Source organism: Poecile atricapillus, chromosome Z, assembly GCF_030490865.1.
Source record: "Poecile atricapillus isolate bPoeAtr1 chromosome Z, bPoeAtr1.hap1, whole genome shotgun sequence".
In the NCBI taxonomy this organism is placed as follows: domain Eukaryota; kingdom Metazoa; phylum Chordata; class Aves; order Passeriformes; family Paridae; genus Poecile; species Poecile atricapillus.
This window is the reverse complement of record NC_081289.1, coordinates 12,248,472-12,273,987: the sequence shown is the minus strand read 5'-3', so window position 1 is coordinate 12,273,987 and position 25,516 is coordinate 12,248,472. Positions and strand designations below refer to the sequence as shown.

Below are 25,516 nucleotides of genomic sequence, written 5' to 3'. Positions count from 1 at the left end.
GAGTTCCGCGCTGCGCCGCCGGTTCATCCCGCGGCCCCGGGCGGCGCCGCCGGTGCATCCCCGCGGGAGCCGCTCCGGCCGCGGGGGCGGCGCGGGAGCGGCGGGGTCGCGGCGGGCCCCGCGGGGCCCGGGGAGGTCCGGCCGGGCCGCTTATGGCGCCGCACTCCGCCGCCGCCCCGGAAGCGCTGTGGGCGCCCCACGCGCCGGTCCCGCGGCAGGCCCAGGCCGCGGCCATGGCGCTGCTGCGCGGCCCCGCGCGGGACGGGCAGCGCTCGGCCGTCACCAGGCCGCTCTCGGCCGGTAGGTACCGCGGGCCGGCGGGGCCTGCGCCGCGGAAAGGCCGCCCTCGAGCGCCCGCCCGGGTGCCGGAGCTGGGAAATTGGCCGGTCTCGAAGAACTTCCCTGTTTATTTGACTTTAATTGTCTCCGTCTCGCGTGCTGTGCCTTCGCCGGCATCGTTTCAGCCCGTGTGCGAGCAACAAGTCTGGGTTCGCTGCCGGAGGGAGTGGCCTGGGAAGGGGGAGCGGGAACGCGGGGAAGATCAATCCAAATTTAATATCGCTGCCGCGGTTGCCTCCTCCGCTGCCAATAGGACTGTATTTAATATCGTTTGACACGCGTGTTCCTTTAACTTGAAAGCACCTTTCCAGATGTGAGCGCACGGCGAAGCGTGCGGAGGTCCCGTCTGATGGGCACGTGTGCTGCTTTTTACACTCTGGTGTATACAGAGACAAAGACGATTTAGCGATCTGTAACCTTGTGTGATGCTGCACTTTTGTGGGTTTTGATGGGGGTTTAATTTAAAAAAAAAAAAAAAAAAAGGAAACCACAGAAGGTGAAGTTGCTTTTATGTTTTTGCTTATAGCATCAGTACTCTGTCAAGTGGAACCTGTGGGAAGATGGTTTGAAGCATTTATTAAGAGGAGAAACATAAATGTTTCTGCCTCTTTCCAGGAGCTAGAAGATGAGAAGGAGCTTTCTGAAGAATCAGGAGATGAAGAACTGCAGCTTGAGGAATATCCTATGTTAAAAACTCTTGACCCAAAGGACTGGAAGGTATTCAGTCAATACCGGTCACTGTTAACTAGTTTTGCCCATCAAGGTTATTTGCCATGCCCAGGTGCTAAAGATCTCCTTCCTCTTCCCCTCCTACACCCATCTGAATCAGTTTGTGTCCCTTCCCATAATATCTGGTGTGTGAAGGCAAACACATCAGGGTAAGATCTTAGTTTTGAGCTGCGGCTTTTTATTTTACTACCTGAAAGTATTAAGTGTATCTTCCCCCTGTCACCATCTCCTTTATTCTGGAGTTACCTTGGCACTCATTAATATTAACAACAGCAGTTCAGTTCTCCAATAAGTGAATTTTCTAGTGCTTCAACGCAATTTAGATTAAGCTACTTGGATTTCTGTGTCAGTGGCTTACTTTATCGATATTCAGTTATTCAGTAATTATTCAATAATTTATGACAGTTGTTCCTATAGTCTTTTCCCAACATTTATTGAGAGAGGGAAGAATTCTTTCTCTTGCCTTTAAGAGATGGGGAGGAGAACTGGATTTCTGCATGTGTTGTGGTGTTTAGTTTGTATTTATGAGTGTTTATTAGGGTTTGTGGTTGTTTTCTCTCAGAATCAGGACCATTATGCAGTTCTTGGACTGGGAAATATACGATACAGGGCTACTCAGAAACAAATAAAAGCAGCTCGTAAGTACCCTTCTCTCATAAGCATAACCTTTTTATCAGATGTACACAACTGGTTTCCAGTGAAAATACCTGCATGTTGTGAACAAGGTTTTTTACTCTCCCAGGCGTAAAAGTTTGATTTGTGTTGCCTACCAGCCTCTTAAATTCATATCACTGCTCTGAAATCCAGAAGCCTGAATCTAGGGAATTAAAAACTTCCACATTTCAGCTTCCTGAGCTGTGATTTTTCAACAGCCTTGAGAGTGTAACTATAGATGTCTATGTTTTTGAGTGTGCAGTCAGGCTTAGTGAAAGGCAGAAGAATAGGCTGTCCCTTGTGTTCCCAGAGGTTCCCTTGCAGCCCACCTGAGAGTGTTGAGCTGCCACGTTACTCCTGCTGAATGTTTACGAAAAGGCTGCTGTTAGCAGTGGCTGTGGCATGGGAATGGAGCATGTTGGGCTTCAGAACTTTATTTCTGGAAAGCAGTGTTCTTGACTTTGCAAGAGGGATGCAAATATTTACTGGAGGAAGATTTTAAAATACTCTGAAGATTGTTCAGTAGGCTTTCTGGTATTAGCTGATGGCTTTGTGAACAGGTCTTGTGAACAATTAACTGTATAATTGTGCTGGTGCAGTAAAAATCACTGTCTCCAGATACTCCCAAATGAAAATGGATGAAAAATCAGTGAATTTCCAACTTACCCAGGAAATCATGTTGACTCAAGCAGGTGCTCCACACCACTGTGGAGCATTTGCTGCTTTGGAATAGAATAGCAATTGTTTTGGTGGTGGTGGTCAGCAATCTCACTGATCTTCTGAGCAAGAACCAGAGCCTCTCTCTGGAGAGCACTCTGTTATTCCATGGTGCTGTAGAGATGTGAGCCTTTGCCACCTGTGTATAGTGTGGTTTCCTGTTTCTAAGAAGGATTCTGATTTGTTTCTCAGGAGACAGGTTGCTGTAACTGCTTGCAGGGTATCTTCTCTGGTATTTTAGAGAGAACCAAGAAGGTACAGTGTGCGGTGTAAGGTAATATGGCAAGATCTTCTGGCAAAGAAGTCGGTCTAAAATCTGGTTTTACCTTTTAAACACCAAGACAGCCTTGGTAGCACCTTCAGTAGATGCTCTCTCTGTATGTGCCAGTTGTGCCTTAGGATTCAAAGCCTGAGTAGAGGGAGAATTTAACCCAAAGTCTCGTGTGTCTTCTCAGTGTTAGTCATGGGGAAGTGCACTACAGCATTTATAGACTGTAGTTTTCTGCTAAATTTCACTTTGGATCATGTTCAGAACTTCAGTAAAAGAATAGAATACAATTTTTTTATTTTACCTGAGCTATTTTGTTTTTCATTAGAAGTAACAACTAAAATTACATTAATTATTTTTTCAGTTATGAAGCTAACTGTACACGTACAGATGCTGAAGCACTTTGCTAGGTGTAATAGTAGAATAAGTCTCAGAGACTTCTTCAGATGTTGAGGTGAAATAGAGAATATAGTTTCTAAGTTGTGGTTATGTCCCAGCAAAGACGAAGTAATGTTAACTCTAACTATAGTGTTAGGTCAAAGAAAATTCACTAACTTCTGTTTTTGCCAGATCTGACTGCTTGGTTTATATTTTTATTTAAGTTTCGAACTAGAGAAATTGGAATTACTATATTCCTTTATAGTTTGAAACTGTTTCTGATGAAGCATTTCTAACTGTAATGCATTTATGTGTTAGATAAATCCATGGTTTTGAAACATCATCCAGACAAGCGAAAAGCTGCAGGGGAACAGATAGGAGAAGGTGATAACGATTATTTTACTTGCATAACTAAAGGTAAGCAATTGATCTCGTTTGTTAGATATTCTCTCAATCTACTTGATCATCAGAAATGTATCTGTTGTGCTTCATTAGGATTTTAAGAAATTATCAATGACTAAACAGCTGGGGAAATTCTTTTTCCATTTTAGAACACTGCATCAATAGATCACATTAGGTATAACTTCCCAGTGGGTAGAAGCAGAATGGGAGCTGACAGATGTTTGGCTGCCAAATTGTTACAAAATGTGACACTCATAGCAGTGCACACACAGATGAATCCCTGGAGGTGGTCCCATACCTTGGATAAACTAGTGAGCCATGGAGCAATTCCCTACAGGCACCAACAGCAGTCAGAAAATCTGAATTCTAATGTGCTTGCTCTGATAACAGAACACGTGTTGATTTGATCCAGGTCATCAGTTTCTTTAGCTGCTCATTTTTGCCCACAGATGAGCAAGTGTACTCAAGTAAATAACATTTCCCTCTTGCCTGGAGTATTGGACTTGGCAGTGCAGGATTAATGGCTGGACTCTGATTTTAGAGGTCTTTTCCAACTGTAAAGATTCTATGACCCGGAACACCACTGCTGGCCAATTCCGAAACCATAGGGCCTGTTCTAGGTGTATGACTTACTTCTCTAGAAAAGCTTGAGAGCTTGGCTTTTTCATTTATTTTAAACAAATTATTTCCACTCAGTAAGGTTGAAGCAGGAGGAAATCTTGGAGCTTGTGTTTCTGAACTTCCTTCTCTGAATGTCTTCTTACACATACTAGTTAGTGTGAGATATGTTAGATGATGTTTTCAGCCTCCTTTGGAGTTGTCAGGAGGAGGAAGGTTGCCAAAGGAAATAGTTTCTCTGTTGAAGTCCTGTCAGAAACTGTCAGATATCTATGTTGAGAACTACCTGCACGTGAATTCAGGAATATGTTCTGTGTTCTACATGCATGGAGCAAACTATGATAGAATCTTCCCTCCTAACTGCTTATAATCCAAGTTCAGAGGTAAACAGAAAGGAAAGCACAAAGTAGGAAAGAAAAGGAATAATGCTCCCAGGCAGCATTTTGGAAGAAGGAAATACTAAAATGCAATTGTAGGAAAGGGGGACCTGGAGTAGAAGCAAACAGTAATGAAACAAGGAGAAAAAACTTGGAAAACACTTGGGAGAACATAGATTGATTCAGAACTTGGTTTGACAAAGGAATGCATGGGAGATACAGAGCTGGGGAACTGAGTGTGAGTAGAACTGGGGATCTGTGAGTGGAAGGGACATCTCTTAAATGGAAGAGGAACCAACGGATGTGCACAGAATTTCCTGTATCAGGAAAATGGTATAAGGGTTACTGAGGCAGGATAATTGGGGTCATTTGGAGTATTGGTGGAGGGAAGTCCTTTCCCAGAGGGAAAGGGTAGACTGGCAGACAGCAGCTCACTGGTGGCCACTGTCATTCCTTCCTCTCTCCACTGACATGTGCGGTGAGATCAGTTTACAGAACAGCAGAGCACCAAGGTGTCCTCCAGGTTATCACCTGCTACATCCAGTGTTCATGCTACAGTGTCCTCTGGTAGGGGTGCGGGCACAGAAGTCCATGAATGATTGCTACACAAATTTGATTCCTTTGCTTTTTCATTCTTACTGAAAAATAGTGGTCATTGTAAAACTCCACACTTCATTGACAAAGTGAGTACTGAATATACAGTTTGTGTGATTTCCAGAATATTAGTAATGTGATGCTCCTCAACTGCAGGGGTGTAAGAACAGGAAAACAGGGAGTGATTGCATGTTTTGGAGAGTTCGTGCGGAGTTTTATATTCTATCCAAAACTCAGTACAACTTAATCATGAACTGCAAAAATTCTAATGAATGGTTCCTGTTCTTGCCCATTCTAACAACACATTAACTCAGGGACTGCCTTTACTCTGTGCCTTAGGAGACCATTTTGTCAGTTTATCTGCAAGGATCTGGTGTAGGATAAAAGTCTGAAGATGTCATGCCCAAACTCCCAGTGTCTGAACAAAATTTACTGCTATAAAACTAAATATTATCTGTTTTTTTACATCTTAATGGTTAAATGTGTTCTTTTTCATAAATGTTTTCCTCCTACTTAGTTTAACAGGAATAGACAGCAATGCTTTCTGATGTCACTAAAATAATTAAACATCAAGCTTTACAGAACGTTACAGATAGATCAAACACAGATCTGAGAACATCTTTTTAAACATTTACAACCTTATGTCTGGTAACTTTCAGCTTATGAAATATTATCTGATCCTGTGAAACGACGAGCATTTAACAGCATAGATCCAACTTTCGATAACTCTGTACCTTCCAAAAGTGAAGCAAAAGAAAACTTCTTTGAAGTTTTCTCACCAGTTTTTGAAAGAAATGCCAGGTAAGCTATGTCTGACAGCCTCTGCTGTTGCTGGAGAATAAGCATTTGCAAACTCTTTTGATTGTGTTTGTAACAAGAGATGTATTAATTTCCTAGAAATGTAATACAACTAAAATAGTTGCAATTATTTTTTATTTAATTTAAAAATAATCTGAACTGTCACATTAATGGCATTGAGTTTTTTTCCAATTTTAAAAAAAGTTCTCAGCTTCCTATTACCTGCTGCTCTTTTTGTACAACTCATTGTTTCATCTTAAAATTACTTAGAGTACCAAATGTTAGTGGGCTGCTGACTAAAAATTCCTTTTTTTAAAAATTACTTTCTTCTGAGAGTGAGACATTAACAGAAGACAGTAGTAATAGTCATGATTTAGCTGTTTAAAAGAGAAGATAATTTTAACTGTCAATATTGGTGGTTCTCTCTTACATTGTGTGATTTCTTCTGAATTTGATTCATGGTTGACAATTAACTTGGTATTAAGGTTGTTACAATAGAAACCTGTCAACTTTTCCCTGTATAGAAGTGTTTAATTGCATGAGGCACTTAACAACATTCTGAACAATTATTATTTAGTCTTACTGAATCTTTCAGTATCAAGTATTCCATAGACTTCAGACCTGGGTCAGTGCTTGTCAGATGAGGTTTTTCCATTCACTGCAATAGAAATGGATACTGTGTCATGGAACAACAAATTCTAGAGTTCGTGGAAGATTTCCCTAGAAAATGCAGTGGAGGCAGAGTATGCATGATTCCCTTGCACTCCATTAGAATATGTGGAGACTTCCTGTACGCTACCACAGAGCTGTGTTATTCACAGAGCACTTTCTGCCCACTTTTTGTAAGCTCCACTACCAGAAGAATATGCATGGAGAACTGATTATCTATAAAGATAGCTTGTGCTCCATCTGTCTTGAGGCACAAGGCAGGAGGCACTCAGGCAGGAGAAGGTTGCTTTTTTGGGGAAACTCCCCCAAAAATGCCCAGGCTGGAGGATACTTAGGAGGAACTTTCCTGTTCTGTTCCTTTTTCCTGGAGCCCCCTCTGTATTGGTGGGAGGGAGCCTTGGACTTCGATTCTGTACTTAACAAATGCCCTTTTATGAAGATTGTATATATTATTTCTTGAATATATCCATGTATTTTCAGGTGGTCAAATAAGAAAAATGTACCTAAACTTGGGGACATGAACTCCTCATTTGAGGAGGTAGATGCATTCTATTCCTTTTGGTAAGTTAGCTGATGCCTCTGTTTCTATTCACAGTATTCAAGACATTCAATATAAAGGGCTTTGGTGTGTGGGTTGTTTGCTGTGGGCTGTCCCAACCTCATAGTGTCACAGTATTACCACACAGGTGTTTGTGCCTTCCACAAACTGACCTGGCTTTCTCCTGGCTAATCCATGCACTTGTAAATTCATGGTTGCAGTGGGAATTTCTGACCACAATGGTTGAGAACTGAACTGACCCATAGATTGGAAGTCAGGTTTATCTCACCTAACCTGTGTTTCTAGTGGAGATGTCTTAGGTGTTTAAGCTCTCCTAGTAAAGGGAGGTGAGTTTAGTCCAAAAAAGTCAGTAATGGTTTTTTGGTTTTTTTCCTTAAATTTACTTTAGGTATAATTTTGATTCCTGGAGAGAGTTTTCCTATTTAGATGAAGAGGAAAAAGAAAAAGCAGAATGGTATGTAAGTAAAAATAATTTTGACAGGAAACTGAGAGATTGATACAGCAAGATTTTCTAACTGTCTCTTAGACTGTAAGTCATAGGAAGAAAGGTAGCTGAGCTAAGTCTGAATTCCACTCTCCCAGCTTAGGCATCAGTCATGGACTTGAACTGAACTTATCATGGGCTTGTTCATGTAATTGAAGTAGTTCCTGCTTGCCTCACAGAGGTATATCTGAGGTGCATTGAAATGTGTGTTCATTTAAGTTCAGACTTGCAATTCCTGCCAGTCCCAAGCACAGGCTGAGCCTGGAGCCAGGACAGAGTGGATGAGCATGCAGGTATCATTTCTCTTTAACTTGTACTGAGAAAGTGATACTTCCTAGAATTTGGAGAGATGAGTTCTTATGGCTTGATTTTAATAAAAATTATGTATTTGTTGATGTAGTGATAGTTTCAATTATTCAGCCCATGTTGCCATTGGAAAATACATTGTTTTTATCCTTCCTACAGTTGTAAACACAGAATGTTAATGTTGGAGCACCAAATCATTTAGTCTAACACACATTTCACAGGACACAACCTTTCACTTGGTAATCCTTGTGAGACCATAACTTGCATTGTATGAATCTCTTTCAAGTTTGGCTAGAAATCAGTTTTGTATTTAGATTCAGTGGCTGGCTTTCTTTGTGTTAGAAACTGCCATATTTAGGCTGTAGATAGGCATTTCTCTTCTCTTGTGCCTCTTCTGCTATTGAATTTCTTGAGCCTCACGAGACCCATTATTCTCTCCTGTGAAGATTCTGTGGAGACACTGTAATCAATTCCCTATCATTTGTACTTGTGGTAAATCATACAGATGAACCTCTAGGCTTCTCACTGGGAGGATCTTGAATTATTTGCATAGCTCTTTTTTTCTGCTCATTCCTGTCATTAGTGTCCTTTCTCAAAGATATTTAGACAAATGGTACCTAGTCTGCTGTACTTAGGAGAGAGAACTACATTACAGCTGCTGTTCAGATGGTCATGATTCTTGCTACCCCTTCTTGCCAAAGGTGATGTTGCTCATGTTTTAAAGCTTCAATCTACTCATATTAGTGTCCTTTTCAGTTATGTGGATTGTTTTCTTTGTTCTGAGGTATAGAGTGGTTTTGGTTGGAAGGAGCTTTAAATACCACATAGTTCCAACCTCCCTGCCCCCTCTATTGTTCTCTGTGTGGTTGTGTGGATGAGGCTATAGACCCCACACTAAAAATTTGCCTTTCTTGACAGCACTGGTAAATATTTCAGATTATTCAGTTGGCCTATCTATAACCTGAGCCGTATTTTACAGGAATGGATCTGGCTTGACTTTACCAAGAGTATCATGCTACTTCATAGTGTTGTTTCTGTGCAGATGGATTTACTTGACATGACTATATCCTTCAAAACAAGATAATTGTGACATTGCTTATACTGCTGTCCTTTAATTGAACCATATGCTAGCATCTCTGTTGTTTTGCTTAAGTTTAACGTTAGGTAAGCAAGTGGATTGCATTTTGGAAAAAAAGTCCATGATCTCATTCCCTACAATGACAGATAAGCAGCTTGGTTTGTCAGGTTTATATAACTATGTAAACACTTAGCATTTTTTACACAAGCTTAGGGCCTGGAACTTCATTTTTTTGAAGTCTATTTTTGAAGTATTCAAAGAAGAACATATGTGTGGGGGAAACTATTTAAGAAGCTTGTTGATGAATTTCTAACAGTGGTACTGTAGAGCATTAGCACCGAACTATGCTTTCCCTTTTAGTCGAGATGAAAGGAGGTGGATTGAAAAGCAGAACAGAGCCGCCAGAGCATTGAGAAAAAAAGAAGAAATGAACAGAATTAGGACTCTTGTTGGTGAGCACATAAACTGCTGTTCTTTAAAGAAAGATTAGTTTACTGTGGAAATCTCCTGGTTTTCTTCTATACATGATGTTTCCTTTCTTCTGCCAGACAATGCATACAGCTGTGATCCCAGGATAAAGAAATTTAAAGAGGAAGAAAAGGCAAAGAAGGAAGCAGAGAAGAAAGCAAAGGTAGAAGCAAAACGAAAAGAACAGGAGGCAAAAGAAAAAGTAAGTGAAGTACTTTATTGGGTTGAAAAACTCTGCTTCATTCACACCTGATGAACTGCTTCAGGTCCTACATGTGTCAGAAGACTACTGATAGAATTACTCTGGGGTTCAAAGATGTGTTGTCTTTTATGCCTGTGCAGCAGGCAGTGCAAGGCTGGCAGTCTTCTGAGAAGGAGATGGAAACAAGGAATGCAGATCTGAAACAAAACACCTTTGAAAACTGAGTTCTTTTGTTGCAAACACTTCCTCTAGTTTCAAGGCAAGCATTAAGTGCACTAAATGGATATGTCTGCTTGCCTTGTGCATGTGGTTTGTGAATGGTTGGTTGGTATGAAATGCTCTGAGGTAACAGAACATACTTGATAAATACTAACAATTTGGAAAAGATGGCTCTGAAATACAGGAATGAAAGTGAACTGTAATGTCCAGAAAAATGACTTAGAAGACATTAGAACACTGCAAAATATGTCAGTAATGATGCAGGAGAAATATTGGACCATGAAGTTTATACTCCTGAGACAGGCGTAGGAAATTACATATGGGTTTGTATCTTTGTTGTAGAGGAAGTCAGGATTTATAAACTGAGGGTCCTCAGAGTGAGTAGTTGACTTAATGCCAAATGGTATGTATTTCATCATCTCCCTCAAAATTCTTGGAAAACCAAACATTCAAGTATTTATGTATTTTAAAACCCTCAAACATACACACAAAACTTCACCCAAACCAGAAACAACACATTTTGATATTGGATGACTGAATGACCCTGTAACAATGTGACTTCAAGGATTTTTTCACTTGGAATTTTTTTCCTTTTGATTGCAGCAAAGACAAGCAGAATTAGAAGCAGCACGGTTAGCAAAAGAAAAGGAGGAAGAAGAAGTTAGGCAGCAAGCATTAGTAGCAAAAAAGGAAAAAGAAATACAGAAGAAAGCAATCAAGAAAGAAAGGCAAAAACTGAGAACAACATGCAAGGTATTTAAATATTACAGTGAAATACAGACAAATGTCAGACAAATTGCTGTGTTTAAAATCAGACTGTGCTTAAATCAGACTGTATCAGGTGTTTGCTTGTTCTTAGGGCTGGAGATGGGTGTGGAATATGAGTTTACTGAAAAACACTAAAACACATACTTACATGGGTATGAGTTATGACTAAAGCTGACCAAATAGGTCCAAATGCAGCAGTGGAATGCAGAATACTGTGTGTTAAGCCTTTGTCTGAAGGAATAGGACAATAAAGTTCAAGAACTTTGTAGAACGTGTATTTCTGCTTCCAGAACTGGAATTACTTTTCTGATAATGAGGCAGATTGTGTTAAAATGATGGAGGAGGTGGAAAAGCTTTGTGATCGTCTTGAGCTAGCAAGGTAAGTCTTCCTGCTGCTTTCTGTTCATTTTGATACCCATTTTTCTACTAGCTCTCCATTGTAACTTAATAATTTATTTTTAGTCTGCAATGCTTGAATGAAGCACTTACATCCACAACAAGGGAAGGAGGAAAGGCGGCTGTAGTAAAACAGGTAATTATGCTGAGTGTCGAATCAAAATAACAGAATAATTTGTGAAATCAACTTGTCTAAATTGAAGTAAGATACAGCATAGCTATTGTGGAATTGTGCTTGTTAAAACATGAAGACTTGATTTTGAGAGTTCACAGGCAGAGGGATCTCTGTCTGCTCCGTTTTACATTGTGCAGTTCATGGCTGGTCAAATTAACAGGGTCAACCAAGAAAAAAAAATAAACATTTTTATCTGTAAAGAATACAAAAACTACCTCTTGTACAGTATACAGAAACAGTAGGGGAATTTCATTTTGCCCAACAATGTGTAGCCGTTACCTTGAGGGAAGGAAGGCAGTCTTAACCTATTCGGTTACACAGGAAAGGTACTAGTCTAGTGTTTATGACTTGAGGATAGATCCACAAAAGGACTTAAGTGTGCTGCAGGCTGTAGGCACTAGAAGGGCTGATAGGTTGGATTCCAAGGAATGGGAATGCAAGACACACGGACTCAAAAATTAACAAAACTCAGCAAGGACCTGGTTATGTTTGCTGTTGGGGAAAAGCCATTTGAACTAAAAGCTGAACCTACATCCTGCAGAAAGAGTAAGGTGCTTTCTCATCTACTGTGGATTCACAGCTGCAAACTTTTTTCCATGGTGGGGAATATGATCTGTCCCCAGCCCAGGGTCAAGTTTACTCATAGACAATTTAAGACTGAAGTGCCTCTTGTTCTACATGGAATTGAATTCAGTATTCCATTGTCCAGGAGGGTTTCCAAATGCAGGGCAGTCCCCTTCCTAGCTGTTAAAACTATTCCAGTAAAAATTATCAGGTAACTTTTCTTTTGCCAGGAAGGTTTTATGAAATAGGCATCTTGCTCTCACCTTTGGGCATCCTGCCAACACCCGTAAGTGCACAGCTCTTCTAATACTGCCAAGATTGGACTGGGCCCGCTCAGAAGCAGATGATTAAAGATGTGTCACACCACAGTCTCGAGATGTGATTACAGGTCACAAAAATATGCAGTGGGTTAACTGAAGTCATTTTTAGCTCACTAAAAAACTACATATAGACATCTACCCCACTTAGAATGAACTCCAGATTTTAGTTACCAAGTTAAAAGTTCTCCATTACTACAGTTGTACTGACATAATCAGGCTTACATACCAGATGGGCTGCAAGATTTGAGAATTGGTGTATTCAGAATGGGTGTTTAATTGCCCTTACTGGTCTTAATACTTTTGTGGATCTGTCCCTCTAAGTCAAGTGTTAGCCTAGACATTCACACAAGGTTGAAAACTTTTGCTTTAATTCTGGGGGTGTTAATTTAATTTCCTAGTGAACATGTGATGGACTTCTGCTATAATTCCTACTCTTTAAATCCTAAAGATATACACATGGAATGAAGGGAAATAATACTGGAACAGATAAGCTCCTCTGTTTCCTTATGTATAATATAGAGAACAGAAACTAAACAAAATCCAAGGTTCAAAGCAAGTCCAGAGAGGTGGTTTTGTCACTGTAAAAGGTAACAATAATTCAGTAAGTAAATAAATAATGCTTATTTACAATCTTTAGATAGAAGAAATAAATGAACAAATAAGGCGAGAGAAAGAAGAGGCAGAAGCTCGTATGCGCCAAGCAACAAAGAGTTCAGAAAAGTCAACCACTGGCGGTGGAGGGGGAAGCAAAAATTGGCCAGAGGATGATTTACAGTTGTTAATTAAAGCTGTGAACCTCTTTCCAGCAGGGACTAACTCAAGGTACTTCTCAGGTTTGGTGCTAAAAGCCCTTACTAACAATTTTTAATTAAAAAATAAGCATAATAAAACATATTTTCAGATCACCCAAAGTATTTTGTCAGTATAAGGACTTCCTAAACATCTTTCTTTTCCTTGACTCACAAGCAGCCAGTGGTTTGTTTTTCCTTGGTACCGTGCTCTTTGTGTCACTGGAGTTAGCTCTGGCCCTATATCTTGTTTCCTCTGAGATATGGGCCTCAGTCCACTACCAAGATGGTGCTGAGGTGCCTGTTTGCACAGGGCTTACTCCAGGGTAGGCTCCAGTCCTTAAAGGAGAGAACAAAACCACACCGGTGACTGGGGTGCAGCTGGGTAGGAGTGCAAGTGTGTAAGCTACTTCCAGGAGCTCCACAATACATGTGAGGCTGGTTTCTCCTCTACATGTAGAAGGAAAATATCCCAAGATAGGAGTTAAGTGCACCAGCTTTCTTTAGGGGAGAGCCAGAGAGAAAAGGGAAAGGCTGGGGTTTACAGAAAGCAGCACTGGCACTCAGCTTAGTGCTAAGCATCAAAATGAGGAGCATGCTTTAAGTATTTTTTCCAGAAATGAAATGCCTTCTTCCATTTAGGATTACACAGCTTTCAAACCTCCATTACAAGATTTGGATGCTTACGGGGAAAAAAAAAAAAAAGCTGCCATACTCCATGGAGGTGATACCTCCAGTGCCTGTTTCTGCAGCTCAGCAGTTAGTCCTCAAGGCACACAATGCTCCTGTCTGATCAGGGGTACATTCTGCCTTCCATTTTCTAAGAATCCACTTGGAATAATCTTGGGGCTAGGGCTGTTCCAGCTCTCTCCTGTTTAATCCCCTTTACCTGATGTTTAGGCGTTCTTCTGGGGGGCAGTGGACATAGGGTTAGTAACTTCTCAGCCCCTCAATGGAGCCTGCAGTATTTAGTGCCAGAGGTGTTTGGGGAATTCAGGAAAGCAGTAGCTAAGCAGAATTTTGAGAATTGGCACTTAACTACATTCTACCCCATCCTTTTTCTTGGAACCAAGAAGTTCACCCAAGCTGGTTGAATTCTTCAGTTAGTGACTGAAAGCTTTCCAGAATAGCTACTCTGGAATTTTAATACAATTTTAAGTATTTTTGAACTTAACTCAAGAGTTGATAAAAAAGTGTACAGGAGCTTGACCATTGCTTGTATGAAGATATTACGTAATATGCTGGTTTATCCCTTCTGTTCTTGCTTTAGATGGGAAGTTATTGCCAATTACATGAACTTGCACTCTACTACTGGAATAAAACGAACAGCAAAAGATGTCATCAATAAAGCAAAGAGTCTCCAAAAGCTTGGTATCTATATTATGTTATTTTTGTAATAACATGGTCTGCCTGCTTCTGTACATCTGACTTTTCTCTGAATGGTGCTGTGTTTCCTGATAAAATCCTCTTTAGAGCCCCAAAAGAAATGGAGGATTTAGAGGAGCATTTATGTGATTCAGTGTTTTCATCCTAACGGCTCTTTTGTAAGTCAGCAACTCTCAGGAACTCTCTTAGTGTAGCTTGATGCTCTGATGTCTGGGACACATGAAATGAGGGCTCAGAGATAGATAAATGGGCCTCTCAGAAAGCTCCCTACAAAGAAAGGCATCTAAAATAAATGGAACTGATGAAGCTCTACAGATACTTAAAAAAAATTAATGGAATCCAACACCAGAGTAAGACACCTAAATGAATGCGGCTCATTTCCTCTTCAAAAATGAATATAAAAATGAAAAATGAAGCCTAGAGAGCTCTGGAATAAGGTTGCAAAGACATTACACATTTCACTACAGAAGGAAAAAGAACCATGCTAAGTTTTCAATAGTTATGCAGTTATTCTGCATTATAAACCACATAGTGGCACAAGAAGCACCTGGATTTTCTGTGTTCCTGCCTCTCTGACATGGCCATACCCTGGGAAATGCATCGAGTTTTGTGCCACAGCCCTTACGCGAGAGAATAATCCCTCTTGATTTTGGTGAAGTTGCAGATTCAGGTTTAAGATCATATGGAACAAGTATTTTTCTGAGTACTATAAAGCAGGATAAGGGTTGGAGAATCTTACACTGAGAAAAGTTTATTGGATCCTGAATGATTTTTTTTTTAATCTACCACCCTCTTTACTGTTGTTTTAAAGTAAGTAGGAATTGTTTTTTAAGATTTTGTGATTATTGCAACTAATCTGCTACAGAGTGTTGTTGTTATTATTACGTCTGGCTTTAATATTCTTGCAATAATTATTCTCTTTAATGTCTGTTGCTCATAGACCCTCATCAAAAAGATGACATAAACAAGAAAGCATTTGACAAATTTAAAAAAGAACATGGTGTGGTGCCTCAGATGGACAGTGCTGCTCCCTCAGAACGATTTGAAGGTAAAGGTGAAAAGGGAAACTTTCCTGTGCACTTGTCTCCCCTGGGTCTCTTAGGAAGAAAGTAACCCAGAACTTACTCAAGGTTTGCTTACAAACTTATAGCAAGTAAGTGATCCAGGCTCTGGCACCAGATTTGAGGGTTTCTGGTACACACAATACACCCCAAAACTGCATGGATTTTAAACTAACTATAATAGGTTTGACAGTATTTTCTATACTCTTTAAAAAATACCTATTCTTTCTGTAATTTTTGCATTTAAAAATAGGATCACCTCTAGATTCATCCCCTTGGACTACAGAAGAACAAAAACTTTTAGAACAAGCATTGAAGACTTATCCAGTAAATACTCCTGAAAGATGGGAGAAAATAGCAGCAGCTGTTCCAGGCCGGTCAAAAAAAGACTGCATGAAGCGATATAAGGTAAGGTCCCTCACCTCCTCCTGGGACAGTCACTAGTCCAGGTCTTGAGAGAATCCTTTGCTTTTAGTGTTCCATTGCCTCCCAGAGACAGTGTCTGACACATGCAAGATGATGGAGCCTTACAGGAAACTTTTTGGTTTTGGTAACTCAACCCCAAAAAAGCAGTAAGGACTAAATGTTCCTCAGTGAAAATGGTGGCTCTGGAAGCTGGGAAGGAAAGTCTGTGTCAGGAAATTTGTCTTACAGTTTGACAGCAAGCTCTAGCAGATGGTGAAATCTTATCCCTAGCCTCCTGTAGGTAAAGTTCCTGGTACACGAGCATTGACCTTCCATCAGTCAATTGACTAGTTTCTAAGAGAAATTGCTCTACAGTATAAAACTATGTAGACTTCTCATTATGTTGAGAACTAGAGTGTTTCACAATGAATATATGTATTGTTCAAAACTACAGCGTTGTGCACAAGTTACATGTTTAGTTATGTTTCTTTTTTCCCCACCTTCTCTTCAGGAACTCGTGGAAATGGTCAAGGCAAAGAAAGCTGCTCAAGAACAAGTGATGAATGCTACTAAAGTCAAGAAATGACTCTTACTGACAATCCTTGTTTTATAATAAAAATGCAAATACTGTACATGTTTCAAATTTTTTCTTCATTATACAGACACACAGGAGTGGCTGGTTCTTGAGTTTTAATCTTCTCAAAAGCAACTCCAAAGTTTTAAAGAGGGGTGTAGTTGGGTTGTCAGGTGTTTTTTGTTGTTTTATCTGTTTCTTTAAAGCTAAAATATGCTGGAAGTTCTTGTTATTCACTACTCACGAAGCCAAGACATGCCACTGCAGATTTTGCTGTACTCTGGAAGTTGTTCAATTGGACCTGGAAGTTAGAGAAAGTTGGCCATGACACATGCTCAAATCACAGCAAGTGGTGTAGAGGGGTTATGGGAGGATAAGGAAATTTATACCACATACCCACGGCAGCAACTGCAGGATGCTTATCATAGATGTACTTTGTGCAGATTTCTCTAATAGTCTGGGCATCAATAGCCTTAAAGGGGTAAAAGACGCATCTTTGTTACAATCCCATCTTAAAACCATTTCTGATCTTAATTTTGTATAATCCAAGGGAGCAGGCAACAAAACACTTGAAAGTTTTCTCAGCTGGAAATGTTTTCTCAGCTGAGTAAGAAATACAACTTCTACTTTCTGTAGCAAGTAATTGATGGCCTTTTAAAAGCTGCAACATGAGTGCCACTTACTTCAATTCTTGCCTCAAGTTCTGGAATTGGGATTCGGCGCTTATAGCACAGCATTTGTCTTCCAATGTCTTCACAGATTGGTGTGGACCCTAAAACGGGGAAAAAATGCTTCAGTTATCAGCCTACAGCTCCACAAAGAATAAAAAGTTTTCATAAGTCTCACCATCAAGTTGTAGCAGCATATTTGTCTTTAGAAGATTTTTTGCTCGAGCTACTTCATTTTCTGTAACACTTGTGCAAAGTCTTATCCTGAAAAACAGTTTAAATCCAAAGTCATTAAATAATGGTAGGCGGTAGCATACAAGATTACCTGTGATAAGGTGGTGCATAGGCATTACTGCACCTATCAGGCATTACTTTTCTGTAGACAAAGCTGGTAAGACAGCTTGGAAAACAAGCCAGGGATATAAAGCAGCAGTATATACCCAAGAGCAAGCTTTTTCTCTTAAAAAGAGCTGTATTCTGTTTTATTAAATAAATATTTTGAGGCAAGTGCAGTCTCTATGTTATCTTGAGAATGGGTGTTGCTAAGAAAGTAGGGGCCAAGCAACTAGGTAAGAGGTAATTAGCCAGAAAACAATCCATTACTTCCTGGCTCCTCTCTTGCTGAGGTAATAATTTGCCACACTGCCTGCAGAACATTTTGTGAGAAGAGGAGGATGCATTAAATAGCTTAACACTAAATTCTTGTCCCAGGAATCATCTTGGTGCTAAGCTGCAGCAAACACAGTCAAAGTGATAACCTTTTCCTCCACAACATATGTAATTTATGTGATTAAAGAAACTCCTCATTTTCAAGACTTGTTTCAACTTCACCCAATCAAGTGCTTTCAACATATAGGTGTTTTTAATAACATCTGCAGTTCAAGCTTTACAGTTGCATCTATAGACATCCCTCAATCCTTCAAAAGATTTAAGCCTTAGATGAATGAATATTGGCTAGAATTGTAGGTTTCAAAATTCCATATGTAACAGCTCAACTTTTATTTCCCTATGCATTTACTAGAGCTGTCTAACACCAGAACGTGGTACATCATCTACATCATCTACAGCAACTGCAGACTGGGTAACTACTAACACTGTGGTAATTGCACATTCATTATTCACATCATTTACTCCTTCAGTGGTGGCACTTGAGGCTTGCAGGCTGTACACTGACTGAGTAGTATTCCAAAAGGTCTGACACTTTTATGACTCCTGTCATTTGCCACTCAAAAAAACACAACATCTCTGCTGCATTTTCTTGTACAAGGAACAAAACCTACATCTTAAGGTATTCACTCCAAGTAAGAGTGCCAAAGCCTGGGTGCTGGGACTTGGCTTTGGGTGCCAAAGTATAGAATTTGAGGCATTAGTTGTTCCCAGGCAAGCCCAAACTGAGAAAAATATTCTCTTTAAAAACTTTCTTTTTAAATTGTATTCCTCCACGAAAAACAATCTTTCAGAGAAACGGTTGCTTACCATTCTTTCTGAACAAAATGCACCATGTCCTGAATAGTGGATGGCTCACAGACCATATAGAGTCCCCACAGCCCTGTGTCAGTGTAGCAGGTGTTGAAGGACTGGAAACTGTGACACAGGTTACTATGGCAGGCAATCTGAGCTAGTTTACTGGACAAATTCTGCTGAGGTAAAAGAAGAAGAAGATATTACTTTATATAAAGTTTTTTGAAAATTTACTAGTCATCTCCATGATTTCCCATTTTCATTTCAATTATGACAGGGCATGCAGTAGTAGCTACAAGGTTAATTACCAGCTCTTCATTTCAACCCTTTCTTTCCTTGCATGTAATACCACATTGCAAAATAACACCCTAGATTTTAGCCAAAATCATAAAGACACTTAGGTTCAAGAAAGGGACAATTAATTACTGATACCCACAGGTTCTCATGATATACAGGTATAAAACATCTTACTTTTCATGAGGGCTTGGAAACTTCAAGTCACCTCTATTTTAGTGGTTTAGAACCACTTCCTAATATTTTCCTAGATCCTGGGTAACAAACTCTCTCAGGCTCACAACTGGATCCCCTTTCCTGTCCTGGCAGTACCCGAGTCAGGGTGATCCCACCAACCTCATTAAGAGCAGGATGGTGCTTGCAGGTTCACTCACCACTCCTCCTCCAAAGGACCGGTCCCAGTTACCTATCAGAGTATTGGCTACCATAAGTGGGATTGTATCCGGGTCTGACCAGCCGGCTGCTTCGACGGCAATGGCCAGGTGTGCCAGGGGCATCTTGTCATCCCTTATCCGAATCTGGAACACAGGGGAACAGCTCTAGTGCAACCTGTACACACTCAAGCATAGGGCAAGTTAAATAATAGAAAATGGACTTTTTCATTACAGCTGGATTATAAAACATGCACTAAAATTAAAGCATATGAAGATTAATTTTACACCAGCCTTAACTGGTATCCCCTGGAGCAAGTTCAGATGACTTTGCCAATATACAAAGAGAAGCATTACAATGCTTAAATTAAAGCATTTTATGACTACCAGGAGCAAGGAAAATTGATGACTTTGTAAAATCTGAAAAGAGATGGGAATAGAACGTGGATGCTTCAGTTCTCTACCAAATCCTTCAAGTGAGTGATTCTTAACAAGCAGCAATGCTCCAATACTGTAATCAAGTGGATAAAAGGAAAGTAGGAGCAGGGATAAGGAAGGTATTCCTCCAGGAAGTGATGAAGCATAAAAAGTGGTGGTAGTGAGGCTTGTCCAAGAAAGACTGGGAAGCACTGCTTTGGAAAGCAGCTACTCCACTGCCATCACTGGGGGCAAGAAACCTTTTCATGTGCTGAGTCTGTGGCACCCCCTCTCCTCACCAGAGAGCACATGTCAGGGGATGTAAGGGCCAGATCAAAAAGCCACCAAGCAGCTTACCTCACTACCTGTGAAGCTACAAGGTGGCAGGGGTGGCAGTCCTCCTTCTGGAGCAGATGGCAAGTTACCAAAATGGCACTTCGCCAGGTCAAGTAGTTCATCATGAGAAACCCCTGAACAAAGGTATTTCATATGCTTTGTCATGTTACTCTGTAAACAGTTAATGTAAATTGCTTCACAGTTTAAAGACTCAACCAAGCAGTAATTTTTTGTGCCCCTGTTTTAATACCCCACTTTTGGACTCTTCATACATTCCCTTTATACAGAACAAGATCATCATGATTCCCTCTTCTTGGTTCTCTTTAACAGCTTTCCATTAAAACTACATCAAATCAAACTCTCTGCTCTCTTTCAAGCCTCAGTGTTACTTCTTTCTCTCTGCATTCCTTGGTATTCCCCTCTTCACACCTTCTAGGACCCTATTTTCCTGCCCACGTGGAAGAATGACTTTGGCCTCCAATTCACTTCTTGCTCTTGATTTAAGGTTTCTGGAATATTACTGAGAGGAAAAGGGAACAAAAGCTCAAAGGGTATAAAGACACAAAACACACAGGGCTACACAGGCCTAACAATGAACAGGACCTACTGAATAATGGCTAGCTCATTATGTTGTTCCCACATATTCAGGCCATGGTTTCAAGCACATTTTCACATGATCAAGGGTGAATATCCCATACTGACCTCCAGCAGCAGCCAAGACCATTCTGGGTCCTTTGTAATGTGTTGTTATATACTCCACCAAGTCATTACGATTTATGGATCTAAAAACAGGAAAGGAGACAGCACTATTATGTCAGTAGAGTTTACTTACTTAAAATAAAAAGAGATAAATGTATATAACAATACATTAACAAAATAATTAAAAGTGCTGCCAATGTTCAGAGCAGAGGCAGAAAGCTAAAATAAGGGTGACTTTCTAAAAAGCAAATAAGAACTAGATAAAAAGCTCTTCTAGCTTCCTGAGACAGAGTGGGAATTCCAACTCAGTCATGTGGAGACAAGATGCACTAATGATCTCCTTTCCTTAGAAAGCAGCACATTTAGCAGTCCCCTGATCTCTACTGGTCCAAACAAATGCTGAAAGAGTATTTGTGTGTGCTTTCAATAATGCCTAACATGTGAACTATAGGAAAAATAAGTATTTCCAATTTTGTGACACATACACTTTTAAGAAACAGGAGAATATGGCAAAAAAACCCAAAGTCATGCACAGAACATCTGAAGTTCACATACCCTTTGATGCTTGCCTACAGGGAAACTAAGGCAATACAGGGGTTCTGCTTAAATTATATTCAGTGCAATTTCAGGGTAAAAATGAAATCTGACACTGTTCTCTACATTTTTAGATAAGTCTCTTTCAATATATAAAAGTTACCACACAATTAAAGACATAGTTTTGGACATACTTGATATTTTCAGTGGGTCCTAAAATTGTCCGTCCTAGGGCTGTATTCTGGTAGGCTGTGGCATGAAGGTAATCAAAGACAACTTCCTGCAAATTGGTTTCAACCTCTTGCATCTCTCGAAGTATAACTCCTCGCTCACGCTCAATCTCTGCCTCTCCCAGGGTACTGTTCTGAATTATGTCAGCAAGAATTTCCACAGCTAATTGCAAATAGAGATGGAAACAAAAAAAGTATTTTCAGACTACTAGAAAAATCTAGCTCCAAAAGTGAAACCCACCCCAAAGAGCAAGTGCTAATAAGAATAGCAAGGGGACAGGAAGAGAGAAGTCCAAAAGGTATCTTGGGACTCTGAAGTGAAAAATATGTCAAATATCAGCTTCCCTCCTGGCTCCTTTCCAAACCTGTATTCTCAAGTTCTTGTGAAGTTCAAGAACGGACTTTTCACATGGCAAGGAAGGGACTGTAACACTGCAAAAACATCATTCTGTGTCATCTTACTGGAAGCTGGATAAGCATGTTGATCTTTACAGCTTTTCTGATGAATGAGAGTAATTACCTCTTGGTAAATCTTTTGAAAAAGCCTTTGCATAATACACAGTTTGTTCCCTGGATGTATATGCATTGAGATGAGCCCCCATGTTCTCAATCTCTAGTTCAAGGTCTAACTGAGATCTCTTTTTCGTTCCCTAAAACAGAACAATAAGAAAATCACATTAGACCCTTCAATTTTTCTACTCATAGTTACTACTTCTTGTCTGGAAAAGGCATGATCAAGAAAAAGAAAATGTGTTCTGGAAATAAAACTGGCATGCTAACCTCTCCAAGCTTGAAAGTCAGATATAAATCTGTGCTCCCAAATGAAAATAAAAAGTTGGCTACAGGGTGACTGTGTCTTCTAAGACTATTATAGGAAGGTAAAAGTGAGTCAGAAATTAGATCCGTGTAACCCATAGCAGTGTAACAGTTACACAGAACTAGGCTTTTAGCTTCATTTTCTAATGGAAACCAAAGTCTTACTTGTCCATATTATTTTTCTCATTTCAATTTGGAAAACTTATTTACACAATTCTGACAAAGTTTTCATCCTTGATCTTCAAAGATAAATCACTTAAAATCCATTGTAAACATCTATGTCAATATTCACACTCACCTTGAAAGCCATATGCTCAAGAAAGTGAGCAGTTCCATTGTTCTTCTCATTTTCATACCTGCTTCCAGCATCAATCCAAAGTCCAACCTCAGTGAAGAACAAAACAAAAAAGTTGTTTTACCAGCTAACAGCTTTGCTATGATTTTTTCCTTAAACAGAGCAAATTTTCATGAAAAAGAAAATTTTGATCTTCACAAAAATTTTAATTACACATCTACAAAAGCTTTAAGACTTCTATGTCCTGGCTTAAGTTCTAGGAACAGTTATTAATAAATACTGAAATGCAAATGCAATTTAGTTCCACAAGGAAATGAACACACAGCAATAGATACAAAAAACCCTTCCTTTTGTAAGTTACTTACTGTGCATGTTGAGAGTCCAGAGTCTTCAGAAGCTACTTGCAAGCCATTTTCCAAAGGACTCACCCTAGTTTCAGGGACATTTAAGATTACTTCTGTTGCTGCTTTGGAAACTGTGAGCCTCCCTGTTCCAACATGTACATACTGGAAAGGAAAATCATCAGTCACACTCAGATTGTTTAGTTATATCCAAGGATGCTTTTCTGAAAAATGTATTGCTGAGCTTCAGCATTAAGTCTGTGGATTTTTCTTATAGCATGCATTTATAAGAAAAAGAATTCAGGACTGCTATTCACCAGTACTTCACATACAGGAAGCAGTAACCTGAATTTGAAACAAACCCTGAAGATAACTACAAGTGAGGAGATGCATCTGCTGCCCTCCAGTCTGACATAGCAGCTATTAATTTCATCAGCCAGCAGGAGCTGTTACTCTCATCAGCCAGCCATGCTTGTTTCCCACTTCTGCCAGCAAGAGCCTGCAGTCTTTAGCATCTGGAACTCTCCTGGGATACCTGCTTTCTAAAATGAAGGGAGATAAAGCCCAAGGGCCTTCGCCAGGACTGCAAATCCATCACCCACTGATCAGAGCAGCACAATCATGTAGCAGTTAAAGCACATTAAATGAGAGCGGGGTAGAAAAGAAGGGAAGTTTCAATAACAAGAAATGCAAATATGTATCCCAAATTAAAGCAAGCAACTATCTCAAAAACTGTGATTTCAAACGTTTCAAATAAGTAAAGACTTCTCACCCCATATAACTGCCTAAACATGAAAGTACAAAATCCAGCTCTCACATACTCTCCTCCTAGAATAAGTTAGAGCTCTTAAAATTCACTTAGTTCAGAGTCACAGCACAATTCAAGTTTGAAGGGACCTCTGGAGGTCTCCAGTCCAACTTCCTGCTCCAAGCAGGATCAGCTTGGTCAGACAACTTTGCTCAGGACTTTTTGCACCTGAGTAATGACACTCCCCCAAGATGGTGAGAAAATGCAAAGCTCTGTGAGCAGCCTGCTCTGCTGCTTGACTGCCACACATCCAGTTTTCCTCTCGTTTCAACTTACGCCAATTGTCTGTCATCCTGCCACCGTGCCCCGCTGTGACAGTCCTGGTTTTATCTTCCCGACAACTTTCTAGGTGCCGGCAGAGATACCTCTCACAGGTCCAGCTGAAGCCATGGTTTCTCCAGCCTGAACAAAGTTCGGGCCCTCAGCCTTTCCTCACAGGACACATGTTCCAGCCCAGTTCATCCCTGCTGAACATCTCCAGTTTACTGACATTCTTCTCACACTGAAGAGCCCCAGACCAGCTGCCACACACAAACCTCCTGACCAGCGCCAACTGATCACCTACTACACCTTCCGCCGTGCACCGCGCCATCGCCGCGACTACAACTCCCAGCATGCACCGCGCCCCACGGCCTCCAACTCCAGCCCGAGCACCAGCGCTAGGAGCCACCGCGGCGCCCACGCTCCCCGCACCTCCCTCCGCTCCGCTCTCCGCTCCACTCCGCTCCCCGCCCTGCCGTCTCACCCGCTGCGCCGCGCCGGGCGCTCGCACCAGGCGGGCGGACCAGGGCAAGAGAAGCCGCCGGGCCGCTAAGCGTGCTGCAGACGCCGCCATCTTGACGCCGTCGTGGGCGAGGCGGGGCGGGGACGCGCAGGCGCGGGGCAGTTCCATCCGCCCCCGCGGGGGGGCGCAGTGGGGCAGCGCAAACTCCATTGGCAGTGCCAGGGGAGGTGGGAATGGGGGAATGTACCGGCTTGGAAGGGACGGACGGGGTCCATCGAGTTCAGCTGCGGGCCCTGCACACGACAAGCCCAGCGACCCCACCGTGTATCTGAGAGCGTTGTCCAAGCGCTCCTGGAGCTCTGGCAGGCTTGGGCCTTGGTTTTAATGGTCCCGCTCTCCTCAGTGTCCCAGAGCAGCGCCGTTCAGGAAAGCCATTTCCCTGCCGAGATCCCATTATGGCCAGGTTCAGTAAACACAAAGCGCTGCCTTCCGTGAGCTGCTGTGGGCACATCCCTGCGTGCTGCGGCTCCTTCAGCTGCTCCGGGCCCTTTCGGCAGGGCTGGCTGAGGGCGCTGCGCTTCTTGCGGGACAGACCCGCTCTGGCTGGGGAAATCCCGAGGATGGAATAACCTGGCGGCCTCTGCTGGGAAGTGTATGCAACGGGGCTGAAGCACTTATTATGGATAGGAGGGCTTCGTGCACAGCAGCAAATTCAGCGCTCCGCCGAGCCTGTGCCAGCGCTGGTGAACTACCTCAGCTCCAGACAGGACTCCAAACACATAGAAACGTGTTAGAAATGCCAAGAACCCAGATGCTTCCTAATTTGAAAATGATGCCTTGACCACATATGGAACTGTAGATCTCTTATTGAAATTGTTAGTTACTTTGCTGCCTGTACTATTTTAGTGCCCACATAGCCTACATAAGGATTTTGTAGTGGCAAAGCATGCCCATCCTTTCACCAGAGAATTTACAGTGCAGTCAAATTAGTTTCCATGGAATAGAAAACCCAACCTAACATGAAAGTAGCTACTTCTTTCTTTTTAGTTTCGTTTCTCCCATCTAGTTTATGCATATTCAAAAGATCCACCCAGTTCCAGCATTTTTTCTAAATTTCTGATAGAGCTCTGTCAAGTTGTAAAAGAAAAAAAAAAAAAAAGCAGAGCACCGAACTGTGCAACTGAAAATTAAAATTAAGCTTCTCTTCCATTTTACAACTAGATCTA

The 25,516-nt window shown here is 41.1% G+C and overlaps 2 protein-coding genes across 4 annotated transcripts; one reads left to right on the top strand and one right to left on the bottom strand.

Moving 5' to 3' along the window:
* The first annotated feature begins 147 nt into the window (after positions 1-147).
* On the top strand, positions 148-16,370 carry LOC131592637 (dnaJ homolog subfamily C member 2). Of its 2 annotated transcripts, none has more exons than XM_058864263.1 (17): positions 148-300; positions 866-1,056; positions 1,631-1,706; positions 3,404-3,502; positions 5,736-5,877; positions 7,024-7,104; positions 7,491-7,556; positions 9,331-9,422; positions 9,519-9,640; positions 10,463-10,612; positions 10,918-11,006; positions 11,090-11,159; positions 12,720-12,904; positions 14,141-14,241; positions 15,197-15,304; positions 15,571-15,725; positions 16,234-16,370. In XM_058864263.1, the coding sequence occupies exons 1-17, from the start codon at positions 153-155 to the stop codon at positions 16,306-16,308; spliced, it is 1,950 nt and encodes a 649-aa protein (XP_058720246.1). In that variant the 5' UTR covers positions 148-152; the 3' UTR covers positions 16,309-16,370. The 2 variants fall into 2 exon arrangements, with proteins under 2 accessions (XP_058720246.1, XP_058720247.1); XM_058864264.1 differs by having other exon boundaries at positions 196-300; positions 955-1,056.
* Positions 16,353-24,456, bottom strand: LOC131592638 (mitochondrial-processing peptidase subunit beta-like). 2 transcript variants are annotated; one of them, XM_058864265.1, is made up of 13 exons: positions 24,312-24,456; positions 22,783-22,923; positions 22,421-22,507; positions 21,827-21,956; positions 21,271-21,469; positions 20,546-20,625; positions 19,865-19,977; positions 19,094-19,237; positions 18,441-18,604; positions 17,143-17,228; positions 16,980-17,068; positions 16,693-16,768; positions 16,353-16,597 (listed from the first exon to the last, which is right to left on the bottom strand). In XM_058864265.1, the coding sequence occupies exons 1-13, from the start codon at positions 24,399-24,401 to the stop codon at positions 16,533-16,535; spliced, it is 1,464 nt and encodes a 487-aa protein (XP_058720248.1). In that variant the 5' UTR covers positions 24,402-24,456; the 3' UTR covers positions 16,353-16,532. The 2 variants fall into 2 exon arrangements, with proteins under 2 accessions (XP_058720248.1, XP_058720249.1); XM_058864266.1 differs by having other exon boundaries at positions 18,441-18,601.
* Between the last annotated feature and the right edge of the window lie 1,060 nt (positions 24,457-25,516).

Excerpts from the sequence above, each read along its gene's own strand:
- LOC131592637 (XM_058864263.1), top strand. The coding sequence starts at position 153 with ATGGCGCCGCACTCCGCCGCCGCCCCGGAAGCGCTGTGGGCGCCCCAC. Across the intron at positions 1,057-1,630 it reads TTGACCCAAAGGACTGGAAG|AATCAGGACCATTATGCAGT; the intron begins GTATTCAGTCAA and ends GTTTTCTCTCAG. Across the intron at positions 15,726-16,233 it reads ACTGCATGAAGCGATATAAG|GAACTCGTGGAAATGGTCAA; the intron begins GTAAGGTCCCTC and ends CCTTCTCTTCAG.
- LOC131592638 (XM_058864265.1), bottom strand. The coding sequence starts at position 24,401 with ATGGCGGCGTCTGCAGCACGCTTAGCGGCCCGGCGGCTTCTCTTGCCC. Across the intron at positions 20,626-21,270 it reads GGACCCACTGAAAATATCAA|ATCCATAAATCGTAATGACT; the intron begins GTATGTCCAAAA and ends TCCTGTTTTTAG. Across the intron at positions 16,598-16,692 it reads TCCTGCAGTTGCTGCCGTGG|GTCCAATTGAACAACTTCCA; the intron begins GTATGTGGTATA and ends TCTAACTTCCAG.